Here is a 14,778-nt window from a genome sequence, read left to right as displayed (position 1 = left end):
CTAGGCCGCCACATAACGCTGAGCAGACTTCCCTGGAGAGCACTTTCTTTTGTGCTAGTGAAAGCATCCATTCTGAGCTCTCACCATATTTTTTTTTCTTCTATGAAGAATTAATTTATGTTGCTTCTAAACTAAGTAACAATCTATGTATTAAACACATTATTTATAATTTAAAAACAAGGGGAATGTTTATACTGGGATGTAAACTGGCTTTTCAAATTGAGAAATATTCATTTATTCATTCCACCCATATTTTCTGAGCACCCATGATGTGCTGGATACTGTGTGATGCTCCAACTAGGAGCTGGCAGACAAGGCCTGTCCAGGTGGAGCTCATTTTACCCACCAGTTCCCTTTTCTTCTCCAAAGGAGGAGAAAGTCTTGGACTAAATGATAGTAGCCTGTCATACCTATGAAATTAATTTCATTTTACATTCCCATAGCTAAACAGAATTTGGAGCTGCTTATTTGAATCTAAAGGTTTAAAGAATCCTTGAAATTTTCTTTTTTACTTGCTGGGCAAAGCAAAAAATGAACATGAAAATCTGACCACAACTCCTAATCAATGTCAATAAGTTGGCCTAATGAATCTATAACATTTAAAATTATTTTTCACTTTTGAAATATACCAAAGTAAATGTCAGCTTCCTAGCTTTATGGGAAATGTAAATGGGTCAATGTAGCATACTCCCTTGAATGATATTTCTGGTATTCTTTTATAAGGCTATCAACTGGAAATGTTTCAATGCATGAGACAGGGTGTTCAGGGCTGGTGCACTGGGATGACCCAGAGGGATGGGATGGGGAGGGAGGTGGGAGGGGGGTTCAGGATGGGGAACACATGTAAACCCACGGCTGATTTGTGTCAATGTATGGCAAAAACCACTACAATATTGTAAAGTAATTAGCCTCCAACTAAAATAAATAAATTTAAAAAAAATTTTTTAAAAGAAAGAAAAAAAATCAAGAAATTTGGTAAACAAAACTCTGAACAAAGGTTGACATGTTTTATCACCATAGATGACGATTGTGTTTTGCTGTCTTAACTCTTGAGCCTTGTTTCCTCATCAGTAAAATATAGCATCTAAATGATCTCTAAGATTTCTTTGATAAATTATAAAATTATGTTATTCTATCATTATAAATATTATTTTTAGAATTCAATGATGATTTTAAAATGCCCTAAAATAATAAAAGTAGAGATTTATGGCCATGAAATATTTATTTTAATGATAAAGAGAATTTTTATTTTATTTTATGATAAAAATTTCATTAAAAATAATTCATCAGTTCAATTCAGTCACTCAGTCATGTCTGCAGCATGCCAGGCCTCCCTGTCCATCACCAACTGCTGGAGTCTACCCAAAGCCATGTCTATCGAGTCAGTGATGCCATCCAGCCATCTCATCCTCTGTTGTCCCCTTCTCCTCCTGCCCTCAATCCCTCCCAGCATCAGGGTCTTTTCCAATGAGTCAACTCTTCGCATGAGGTGGCCAAAGTATTGGAATTTCAGCTTCAGCATCAGTCCTTCCAATGAACACCCAGGACTGATCTCCTTTAGGATGGACTGGTTGGATCTCCTTACAGTCCAAGGGACTCTCAAGAGTCTTCTCCAACACCACAGTTCAAAAGCATCAATTCTTTGGTGTTCAGCTTTCTTGACAGTCCAACTCTCACATCCATACATGACCACTGGAAAAATCATAGCCTTAACTAGACGGACCTTTGTTGACTATGCCAAAGTCTTTGACTGTGTGGATCACAATAAACTGTGGAAATTCTGAAAGAGATGGGAATATCAGACCATTTGACCTGCCTATTTAGAAACCTATATGCAGGTCAGGAAGCAACAGTTAGAACTGGACATGGAAGAACAGACTGGTTCCAAATAGGAAAAGGAGTATGTCAAGGCTGTATATTGTCACCCTGCTTGTTTATCTTATATGCAGACTATATCATGAGAAATGCTGGGCTGGAAGAAGCACAAGCTGGAATCAAGATTGCTGGGAGAAATATCAATAACCTCAGATATGCAGATGACACCACCCTTCTGGCAGAAAGTGAAGAGGAACTAAAAAGCCTCTTGATGAAAGTGAAAGAGGAGAGTGAAAAAGTTGGCTTAAAGCTCAACATTCAGAAAACGAAGATCATAGCATCTGGTCCCATCACTTCATGGGAAATAGATGGGGAAACAGTGGAAACAGTGTCAGACTTTATTTTTTTGGGCTCCAAAATCACTGCAGATGGTGATGGCAGCATGAAATTAAAAGACGCTTACTCTGTGGAAGGAAAGTTATGACCAACCTAGATAGTATATTAAAAAGCAGAGATATTCATATATAGCTTTAAGTAAAAATTTATAACATGCAAAGATTTATCCCTTTGTAATTATAAAAGACTAATGAACTTACTTGTAAGAGTTTTGAAAAGTTGGTGATACAACTATTTTTTATTTAATTGAAAGAAAAAGATTGCCTAGGATTAAATCAGTTGAAATCATTACATCTGGTTAAACCAACTGGAAACAAAAATCCAAACCACCAAAATTTTAGGATAAGGCTTCACAATTCTGAAACATGTCAAGACCATTTAATTTAAAATAAATGAAATAAACAAGCATTACTTATCAGTCAGATGTGGGAAAACAGCAATAACCTTTCAAACTGGAGATTTTCAAATAATTAGCAAAGAAGACATGCCTAAAAGAGGCATGACTTGTCTTATGGATCATAACTGAACTAATGCAATAAATCAAGGGCTTAATATTTCAATGTGTGTACTCAGTCACTCAGTTGTGTCTGATTCTGTGACCCCATGGACTGTAGCCTGCCAGGCTCCTCTGTCTGCGGAATTTTCCAGGCAAGAATACTGGAGCGGGTTGCAATTTCCTACTCTCGGACATTGTCCCGATCGAGGGGCTGAATCCATGTCTCTGGCATCTTCTACATTATCAGGAGAATTCTTTAACATTGCACTGCCTGGGAAGCCCTTAATATTTCAGTAGTCCATTTGAAAGCTAGACCCAGAAGATCTGCCCATGAAGATAAACAGCACAGCACGTCAGCTCCTTTTTTCCTTAAACGCAAAATACATCATTTCAAACATCTCTCACTTACCAGATGGAGTTCAATGAGTCTTGTAATTCCAGAGGGCACAAACTAAATTATCAGACTTGTGGATTCTATTTTGAAATTATCCTTTAAGCAAAATTTCTTCTGTTCTATAAGTTCCTTTAAGTTGGTGCAAGATAAGACTATTATTTTCTTTGCCTTGGGGATGGGTTCTGTTTACTGACTCTTTTCCCTTCATCTTACCTAAATAACTATCAATTAACACAAAAAATACACTAAGACATAATGTTCACACACACACACACACACACACAACAACAGCAACAACATTTTCTTGTTGCTTTAAACTGAAATCCCTAATTACCATTTTAATAGACATGAGAGTTGAATTATCTCTGCAGTCTATAGAAGTCAGAGGGAAACTTAACCAGCATTCTTGTACAAACTCTTTCTTTTAGAAACAAGGATACAGATGCTTAAAATGGTGAAATGATTTAGCTCAAGCTGCATAACTAAAATTGGAAGCCATGTCTTCTCACTGTAAATCTTGTGCAAATTGTCCCTTGATAAAGAATGGTGACTATATTCTACGCACAGTGTTAAGTTTTCCATGGATTATTTTATTGAATCTCGCATCCAAACTATGAGGGCTATGTGTTGACTTTTGCAAAGAAAAATGGCCCTAATTCTCCACCATTCCCTGCATTCACTCTTCGCCATGACTTGCAGGTCCCCTGAAAGAGATACAGTCTACTTCCCTACCCCTTGTATCTGGGTGAACCTTACGACTTGCTTGGAGGAAGACGTTATAAGACCTGTCAAGAACTTGCCCCGTTCTGCTTGCTCTCAATTAGAATCCTTTCCAACTTCCATATAGACAAGCCCAGGTTAGCCTTGCTGGATGATGAGAGATGTGTGTCAGTCACCTGCCTGGACCAGCTGACAGTCAGCCATGCTTCAGGAGCAGAGCCTCTAGGTAACTGGAGACTGAACCACAGGCACATGAATGAGCTCAGCCAAGACTAGAAGATCCTTCCAGAAAAGTCACGTTCAAATTGCTACACAAAGAAACATGGGCTAAATAAATAGTTGTTGTTTTAAGTTTTGAGGTGTTTGTTATGCAACAAAGCTAACAAATACAGATAGGCATACTACTAGAAGGTTCGTCTGTCTTCGCAACTGTGCTCTTAACCATGGTGAGCCCCTGAGGGTAGGGACCACATTTAGGCTGAGGCCACGGGAATCCCCCCACCAGCATAAGAGCCGTGGTAGACCTTCAGTAACTATAGCTTATATGATTATATAAGCATATTTTACACTCTCTAATTTGCCCAACCTCCCAAAATAGTAAATTAAAAGACATAGCATAGACTCTGTGGATCAAAAGAATAAGACAGTCCAACAGAAAAGTAGGCAATGGACATAAATTGTTTGTAGAAAAAAGAAATACAAATGGGCAATTCACACATGGAAATATGTTCATTTTAATTATAATTAAATCAATAGAAATGACAATAAATATCATTTCCATATGTTTATCCATATCTATCTATCGATCTGAGCTTCACAGGTGGCACTAGAGTTAAAGAAGCTGCTTGCCAATGCAGGAGACATAGAGAGTCGGGTCCAACCCCTGGGTTGGGAAGATCCCTTGGAGGAGGGCACGGCAACCCACTCCAGTGTTCTTAGCACGCACTCACTCACTCACTCACTCACTCAATCTATCTAATCTAGAACAACGTCAGTTCAATGAGTTATGCAATGATGATCAGGAACACTGACAAATAAGAACATATTTTGACAAATATTTCATTCTTTATTTCACTACTAAAGCCTTTGATTTATTTATCATTCCTTTTTTGGTAGAGAAAGTAAAGTTTTCAGGAAAGCTAGATCATCTATTTCTCAAGAAAAATGACCTACATTAAAGTCAGAATATTGGAAGAAGACAGATCACACCACCACAACCACAGTAGATTAGTTACTTCCTGACACTGAAGTTACTTCTGGCACATATAGAACCATAGACAGCAGAAAATTCAAGATTGGCTTCCAGAAAGGCTGCAGCAGCAAATAGAGCTGATAGAAATCATCAAAAAAGAAAATGGTGAGCTCCCTCAGTCTGTGACAAGTGCTGGGGCCTGGTGCACTGGGAAGACCCAGAGGAATCAGGTGGAGAGGGAGGTGGGAGGGGGGATCGGGATGGGGAATATATGTAAATCCATGGCTGATTCATGTCAATGTATGACAAAACCCACTACAGTACTGTAAAGTAATTAGCCTCCAACTAATAAAAATAAATGAAAAAAAAAGGGGGGTGCCTTTTACTAAAAGCAGTGATTTGTGCACATTATCTCATTATTTTTTCTTAAGAGTTCAATAAAGTGAGGATTATTCTTATCTTCACTGGACAGAGGAGAAAACAGAAGTCCTGAGTGGTCACATAGCTCTCGGTGGGGGAGTGGTGACCAGAAACGATGACATCTGACCCCACACCCTCATTCATCACCGCTTACATCTTGATGGGCCGTTCTGTTAGCAGCTGGTCAGTATCCACGCGGAGCTTTCACTGTGAAACATAACTGTCATTCCCCAGAGTTGACAGGGAACTGGGGCACTTGGTGAACACTCAGCAGGTGCTACTGTGGGCTTGAGGCCCAAGACTGCTTGCCGATGGGACAGACTGGAGGGCATATGAGAATAATCCCAGCCACTGAGAGCCACGTGAAGGAAGGAGAAAGGAATGGCTGGGAACACGTGCGAGACAGAGCACGAGAAAGAGGAGGCAAGGCAGGGAGGAAAACACAATAAGCTTCTGCAGAGGGTGGAGAGAAGGGTGCTGGGAGAGGGGATGCCCTGAACGGGAGGAAGAGGAGAGAAGATGGAACAGAGGGTGGAGAGAAGGGTGCTGGGAGAGGGGATGCCCTGAACGGGAGGAAGAGGAGGTGAGACGGAGCAGGGGGGCTAACCCCATGGCAGCTGAGAAGCCACCCCAAGGAAGTCACCATAAAGCCTCTTCTCCCTGAGCTGTGGGTGTTGTGCCTTGAATGGGATGTTGGGGCTGATTCTGAGAGTAATCAAGAGCCCTCAGAGGGGCCCCCTAAGAATTTCTATTCCTTACCAAACTCACATGTAAAATTAAGACCTTACCCTAATGGCATCAGGGTCAGCTTACGGCAGCTGATGAAAAACAGGTAGCTGAGAGCAGACTCCCCAAACATAAGAGTTCTTTCCTGGAACACAGAGCCTTCACTGGGCTCCACAAACCCCCAAGATATTTATGAAGAGTTTTCAGGGGGTGCAAACACTTGAATGGGGTCATGGAACTGACATCTTTATTTCCACTTACTCCCAACTGAAAGTGTTTGCTTCTATCATGAACACGGGCAGGAAATCACAGAGGGGATTTCCATAGGATCTGTCCCCTTTATGACCAAGAGATAACCATTCAGCTTGATGGTCAAGGTGTGAGGAGTAGAGACATATTTTCTATCTCGACCAAGAACCTTATGCTTATTCTAAAGTGTGTTTTGAGCAAAGGCTCTAAAACCTGTTTCTGTAACTTTAATGTATAACCAGGCACCTGGGCTTCTTATCAAAATGCAAATTGTGATTTAGCAGGCCTGGGCTGGGACCTGAGGCTCTGCACTTCTAACAGACTGGCTTCAGGTGATTTGGGGATCACGCTGTGAGTAATTAGGCTACAGAGCTGTTTGGACATAGAATTTTAAGGCTAATGATTCTTATTTGGACAGTAGAACAAGTCCTTTGAAGCCACAGAGTATAGCAAGCCTGGTGTGCCTCCTACGATAACATGAACAGTCACCTCAAAAATATTCTTTTGGGTTTATCAATTTTTATGGTTAGGCAAATTGTCCCCACACCTGTGTCTCTGTATCAGCTTGCTGACATCTCTGTGGTTTCATTTCTCATGTGGTATCATGACTGGAGTACACGTTCCCTGCGTGTGTGCTGATTACGCCTTTCTCATCTGTATCTCCAGTGTCTATCAGAGGGTTTGGCAGATATTAAGTTGTAATGAACATTTGGCAGGGAGTTTATATATGATGTGGTTTCTTTCTCAATCCTTGAACTGTGGGTTTACATTTGCATTTAATTCCCAAAGCAATTTTAGGAGATAAAATATCTTCTGCTTAATTTTCCTCATCACCCAAATACTCCTTTTTACCTGCGGCCTACTTGCTTTTTAATTACACTTCCATTTGTCTCATTTAGCCTAAAAGGCCATTTTTAATTCAGAACCACAACCAAAGATAGCATTGACACTTCCAGGTGTCTTTCAATCAAAAGGCTTCCTGGTAGAACAATTTCTAGTTATTACAAATGGGGTTGATAGAAAGTTCTGACCCACATGTCAGCTAAAGACATGTCAGGAGGATGACCTGAAATGGCTTTAAAATAAACTCTGTGTTGTTCTAAATCCAAGATGCTTGGATCTTAGCCTTCTTAATAAGGGCCCATACAAGTGTGTTCAAAGTCACTGGGGCACTCTCTAACCCCAGATCCACAATCACAGTGGTGAAAGGGGTAGCGTTTCAAGTAGGTTCCATACATTTGGTCTGAAAGGGCAGACTGGCTTGGGCGTATGCATCTGTTTTTCTGAAAACCCTTTAAAGCTTTCGCTATGGACTCACTCATTCCTCCCTGGGGAGAAGGGGGCGGAAGCACATGTTCTGGGACTGTCACCTGCCCTGGGTGTTTCACCAGCTCTCCTGCTCCAGTGGCCCTTCCGGTGAATTTCCCCACCTATAAGTTCAGCTTGGTCTTCTGTAGTTCCCTGCCAACCTTCTCCTTCGGGGGAAAGCCTGTTCCGCAGCTTTCTATGCCCCATCTGGTGGTAGTTGATGTGGTGTCAACACTAACATATAATTACCGCTAGGACTTTGAGCTTGTGTAGCTGTTTCTTGGGATTTCTGCACCTCATTTCTGAAACTCAAGTCTCCTTGTCCCCAGGAGGCCTTTCTGGAATGTTTAGGTTTCTGTTTCCATTCACACCCATAATTCTTATTTCAGGAATCTGCTATGAATCCTGGGATTCCCTCTTATTCCACCATACCTCTTCTGAATAACCATGTTTCTTTCCTTGGGTATTGGATCCTGCTGTGGACTGGTGCTCTGAGGAAATGCCAAATGATTACGCCTGGATTGCTTAATCTTTGTGGTTCAAAAACTAACTACTGTAGTTTATCATGGAAACTTGGGAAAGTCACTACATTTCTCTTAAGTTTTTAATCTGCAAAATGGGCTGACAATAGTACCAACTGGTAGTGTTGTGAAGATTAAATTGGATAATTTCTGTAAATGATTTAGCACAGCATATGGTCCCATGGGGAGTGTTCAATACACAGTTGATACTTTAATTTTTATGATTGCTATTATTTCTGGAGTCCTAGATCTGGGGGACTGAGCAGACCAATTGCAGTAGGCTGTAGCTCCCAAAGCCATTCTCTCCTGTTAAAATTCACTTGTACTTTCTCAGATCCGGCAAGGCAATCTCTAGCTTATAGGAAACCTGACCTCTACCCCTGTAATTTCACTGCTTGATCTTATTTCAATAGTTCAAAAATAAGGCAGCATGTGGAGCTTTGAAAAATAAATCCTTGAGCCCAACGTTTAGGTTTAGAACAGTGGGTCTCAAAAGGAGGGCCTGGTACCAGAAGCGTCAGCATTGCCAGCCCCACACTAGGCTTGCTGAATTGACAATTCAGTGTAGGGTCCAACAATCTGTGATTTAACCACCCTCCAGGTGATTCTGATGCCTCTAAGGTTGACACTAACTGACCAAGTGGAATCTGATTTTTGACAAGCTCCTCTTGTGACTTTGACCTGCTCTTTCGCATACTATCATTGAAAGCCAGACCAGTACTAGAACAAGAGCATTACCCTGAACCATCTAATACACAGTCATGACTAAACCATCCACTGTTTGCCACCTAGCAGCAGAGAAAGCTTCAGAATTCTCTTACATGGAGAGGCCTCCAGAAATGAAATGAACAAATCATATAAACACCTCTTAGAATCCATTTACCCTAGGTACACTAATTTCTATTACGCTTACTCATTTGTTTTATTTTTGGCATAAACTTATTTTCAAGGCTACTTTATTGCTTGATTCATTTAATTTATCTGTCACCAAACACTTATCACGTCTCTATTATGTGTCAAGCCATCAACAACAATGAAATGCAAGTTGGTGCAGTCACTATGGAAAACTGTCTGGCAGTTGCTCAAAAAAGTAAAAGTAGACTTGCCATGAGATCCAGCAATGCCACTCCTGGGCATATATCTGGACAAAACTATAATTCAAAAAAATACATGCATCCATGTGTTCATAGGCAATGGCTACTGGCTACTGGGGCTTCTCAGATGGCGTGGTGGTAAAGAATCTGCCTGCCAATGCAGGAGACACAAGAGATGTGGGCTCAATCCCTGAATCAGGAAGACCCATGGAGTAGGAACTCCAATATTCTTGCCTGGAAAATTCCATGGGCAGAGGAGTCTGTTGGGCTATAGTCCAGGGGGTCGCAAAGAGTTGGACACGACTGAACACAGCACAGTAGCAGCACATTGGCTATTGACAGTGGCCAAGACAGGGAAGCAACCTCAACGCCCCTCTGCAGATGAGCGGATGAAGAGGATGTGGTACACAGACACAACGGAATGTTACTCAGCCACAGAAGTGAATTAATGCCATTTGCATAGAGATTATCGTACTAAATGAAGTTAAGACAGAGAAAGACAAATACCATATGATAACACTTATATATGGAATCTAAAATATGACACAAATGAACCTACCTAGGAAACAGACTCACAGACACAGAGAACAGACTTGTGTTTGCCAAGAAGAGGTGGGAGAGGGACAGATTGTGAGTTTAGGATTAGTAGATGCAAAGTATTATGTAGACAATGGATAAGCAACAAAGTCCTACTGTATAGCACAGGAAACTATATTTAACATCCTGAGATAGGCCATAATGGAAAAGAATTTTAAAAACATGTATGTATATATATAATCGATGCTTTTGAACTGTGGTGTTGGAGAAGACTCTTGAGAGTCCTTTGGACTGCAAGGAGATCAAACCAGTCAATCCTAAAGGAAATCAGTCCTGAATATTCATTGGAAGGACTGATGTTGAAGCTCCAATACTTTCGCCACCTGATGTGCAGAACTGACTCATTTGAAAAGACCCTGATGCTGGGAAAGATTGAAGGCAGGAGGAGAAGGGGATGACAGAGGATGAGATGGCTAAATGGCATCACCGACTCAATGAACATGAGTTTGAGCAAGCTCTGGGAGTTGGTGATGGACAGGAAAGCCTGGCGTGCTTCAGTCCATGGGGTCGCAAAGGGTTGAACATGACTGAGCAACTGGACTGGACTGAACTGATATATAATGGAATCACTTTGTTGTACAGCAGAAATTAATACAACACCGTAAACCAACTATATTTCACTAAAGGGCTTCCCTGGTGGCTCAGACGGTAAAGAATCTGCCCGCAATGCTGGAGGCCCAGGTTCTGTCCCTGGGTTGAGAAGATCCCCTGCAGAAGGGAATGGCAACCCACTCCACTGTGCTTGTCCATTATTCCATGGACAGAGGAGCCCAGCAGGCTACAGTCCACAGGGTTGCAAAGAGTCGGACACGACTGAGCAACTAACACTTTCATTTTTAATTAAAAAAAAAATGGAGTGTCACAATTACTGAGAAAAGGAGGACAAAACTGATCATTCATGGAAATGATGGCATGCCTTTCATAGGGAGCCTCAGAAACTGAGTAGACAACATTCCATGCTGGCCACTTAAATACTGTCTTTTCTAAATTAGGAGAGTGGATTGTATAAATTTTTCTGCTCTCTTTGTACCACTGCAAAGCTACACTACTGCTTAAAAAGTGAACATTTGCAGTATGTTCTTAATTTTCTTAAATATAAGTGTTTTCCAATTCCTTGTAAGATTTTCAAGATATACCCCCAAATGTTTATAGCCAAAAAATGAATTAGTGAAAATATAAATAAAATACAGCCTCAGTGGAGAACAGAGGGGAGTTCAGAAAAGATGCTGGAATAGTGGAATCTATAAAATATTAGTATGGTGGATGCTATTTCACTCATGTAATTTCCATTTCTAAGAAATGATGACTTTGTTTCTTTTTAAAATCCAGCTCCTGAGTTTTGTATCATGCTTTTATGGGTTAAATCACATGTCAAAATATGGATCTGAGAAGCACATCTTACATCTCTCTATAACCTGGCAACAAAATAAGATTATTCAATTAGGAAGCAAAATGAAAGTGCCAGCCAAACTTGCTGCTGCCTCCTGTTACATTACCCAAGAACATCAAACATGTATACCTATGGCCAATTCATGTATGGCCAAAACCATCACAATATTGCAAAGTAATTATGCCTTCAATTAAAATAGGTAAATTAATTTTAACAATATTCTTTATAGAAAAAAAGTTCTGGGTGTAGACACAGAAATCACATTTTTCAGGCTTACCAGTTTAATGTGTTCTCGCTTCTGGTACTTTTCGCTGTAATACTGCTCTTGTCGAAGATTAAGCAGCTGCTGCTGTTGTTTATCCTTCAGATCTACTAACTTTTGGGTCATTTCGGCATCCAGGGCAGCAAGGTCTTGCTCAATTGTTGAAGAGACGTGGTCAGGGCTGCTGGGTTCTGATCTGCAGAGACAAAGAGCTTGGCTCACAAAACATGCGGTTCAGAGCAAGGTAGACAGAGCTGCTCAACAAAGTCCCTCCTAGAGAGAGGAATGTGTTTGGAAATAAACAGCCAATAAACCACTTGAGGCAGAGGCTGACACCCCAAGGACAAGCTTAGCAACAGAGGGTCTCCAAACATGGAAAGTGGATGAAATCTGTGTTGCTCTACAAAGAGGTAGGGGCTGAAAAGGAAAGCCAGGAAGCTAGGGTTCCTCATGGTGGTGCTGAAGAGGATAAACCTCCTTGGGAAAAACAATGTCCACTAAGGACTTTTTCAGGCTTTCAATCTTTTTAACATAGAATGTATAACGCAATTCGCAGCTTCATCTCTCCTATACATTTCCTATACATTTCTCCCATACACTCAGCATTGATAATGCTGGAGGGGAAGTTAAAAAGGTACTGAATTTTGCTTCCAGATGATGCAGATTGACAGCAGAGAGCCTATGCAGACGGTATGGCAACACTCCCACCTGACATGTTCTGTTTCTTGACATCTCTTAATAGCAAAGATTTGTCATTAACATAGTTTTCTCTGGGAGCTGAACCAACTTCATTGATATCTCTACCCAAAATGGCACTTTGGTTCCAAGAGAAAGGAGGATGAATTGAGTTCATTATATTTATCAAGAGCTCACTCTGTGGAAAGGGAGTTCCTTTGAGTTATTCATAGAGAATTACACAGATATTTAGAAGTTTAGGACTAATGTTGAAACAAAACAAAGCAATTCTCACTAACTTATTATTGTGCTAAAGTATACAGTGTGGTTCCTTCAAATTTTGTGCTTTTACTTCTTTAGGTCAAATAGAAAGAGAGGCAGTGTTGGAAACAGTACTAAGAGCAGGTCTGTTCTTTTCATTTACATAGAAACCTCTGCAGGAAGAACCTCCCAGAACATCAGATTCTGTCTCTGCTTTCACTTGTGACCAAGCAGAAGAGGTTTCTTGATTCAGCTGGTACTAATTCCTCTTGCTTTCTCTTTGAATTAGGCCAACACAATAGTGCCATATGGGGAAGCAGTTGGTAGAAGCTAGTGTTAAGATGCTAATTTGTCAAATAAGGCATTCAGAATTCCCTCAAAGATCTAAACATCAGCATTGCATGGCAACATCGAAGTGGCCCTCTATTCAGCACGAATATAAGTCTACTTATCAGCATCAGAGTGCAGGAGTGTTGGTGGGTGACCTCCGTCTTGGCACGAACGTGGGATACATTTGTCATCTTCTGTAGCAGGAAGTTGGGGCAGCCAGAACAGAAAGATGATGCTTGAATGAGTGACAGCCACCACAGAAGAGGCACAGGGGTAACATCTCCTGACCACTCAGCAGGTAACAGGGATGTTCTGCTTGGCTTCTGGCTTTCACAATAAGCCAACTAGAAGGTACAGCCACCTCCAGTTTGCATCTGAGGAAACTGAGGTTCAGGAAGGCAGTTTTTCTGAGGACACAGTATGAGGGAGCGGCGGTGCTGCTTACCATAGGACAGCTATCCAGAAACTGCAAAGTCTATGCTCTGGGAACAACACAGTGTCTGACGGAAACTGTCTTGGAATGATCTGCTCTTTGCATTAGGTGAAAGCTCAGTTCGATGATGGGTATTTGAATAAGAAACTAATCTAATATGATATTGCACACATGAAACTTACAAACCAATGCTACCTCAATAAAAAATACATCTAAAATGTATTTATTAACTCATTAGAAAAGAATAAGGCCATTACAAATTAATAAGTATTAAATCCCTGAGCTTCCCTGATGGCTCAGATGGTAAAGAGCTGCCTGCACTGTGGGAGACCTGGGTTCAACCCCTGGGTTGGGGAGATGTCCTGGAAGAGGGCATGGCAACCCACTCCAGTGTTCTTGCCTGGAGAGTCCTCATGGACAGGAGCCCGGCGTTGCAGAGTTGGACACGACTGTGTGACTAAGCACAGCACACACACATTAATGTATTTAGTGAAAAATAACTGTACTTTCTAAACACAAAGAAAGTCAGTGGGATTTTATGGACATTATGTCCATTTATTACTCTGAGATGTTCTCATGATTTTTACATATATCATAGGCAGATGGACAAACATAATCAGATCTCAGTGACTTTGCCTCTTGGAAAAAAAGTTTCTCCTGATGTATTTTCTGATGCTAGATGCTTAAAAATTTTTAGTTGTTTGTTGAAAGAAAGTATAGAAAAATAACCAAGGGATGATGTTTCTGCATCTTCTTCAAAAACAAGGTTGAAGACATGATTCCCTGCTACCTAATGTTGCCTGCATATGATCCAAGAGATGCATTGAACCTTTTTCTTTGTAATTTATTAGTAATACCAGGAAAATGTTTCTTTGTCTTAGAAAATAACCAGATAAGGAGAATTATCTAACCCATATTTCCTTTTCTCAGAAGCTAAGAGCTAACTTCAGGGTTCAAGGACAGAAATTACATTAAATGGTTAGTGCGATCCAGTTGGAATATAATATGGGCCATGTATTTGACTTTTTTGACATGGTTATCTTAAGAAGAAAAAAGAAATGAGAAAAATAAATTTTAATAATGTCTTTTGCATAGCCTGATCTTTCAGTATAGAATTAAAGTAAAATCAGTGTATGTTAATTTAAAAACATGTGTTTTTTAGTGAAGTCTGAATTCTAGTGTGCTTGAAAAACATCTTAATCACAGTGTGCCCCTGTTTGTGGCTAGTGACTCGGGTGCTAGACAGCAGGTCTGGTAACTGGTAGACAGTCTGTGTGCATATGTGTGTGTGTACGTTTTGGGTTTTTTTCCCTACTTTTATAGGATTTGTTTTATGTCTTCTATGATAAGTTACTTCAGTATTCTATTGGAAGTTTGCAGGACATGACTTATTAGTAAATAAACACAGGAATGGACAAATGACTAAATACATAGCACTAAAATAGAAATTCAAGAGAAGTTTTAGGTCAAGCTTTGCCTGAACTGTTTGTAACTGTGGG

General features: G+C 40.5%; 1 protein-coding gene across 4 annotated transcripts in view; it reads right to left on the bottom strand.

Moving 5' to 3' along the window:
• Window positions 1-14,778, bottom strand: part of PLCB1 (phospholipase C beta 1) — an 830,993-nt gene that overhangs the window by 107,019 nt on the left and 709,196 nt on the right. For all 4 annotated transcript variants that reach the window (XM_065920849.1, XM_065920850.1, XM_065920853.1 and 1 more), the window contains exon 27: window positions 11,596-11,776. In XM_065920849.1, coding sequence (XP_065776921.1) covers window positions 11,596-11,776 — 181 coding nt within the window. The remainder of the gene's footprint in view (window positions 1-11,595; window positions 11,777-14,778) is intronic.

The sequence above is a fragment of the Muntiacus reevesi genome, chromosome 2, assembly GCF_963930625.1.
Source record: "Muntiacus reevesi chromosome 2, mMunRee1.1, whole genome shotgun sequence".
NCBI lineage: Eukaryota > Metazoa > Chordata > Mammalia > Artiodactyla > Cervidae > Muntiacus > Muntiacus reevesi.
Note: the sequence above shows the minus strand (reverse complement) of the source record. Positions and strands in the feature narration are given on the sequence as shown.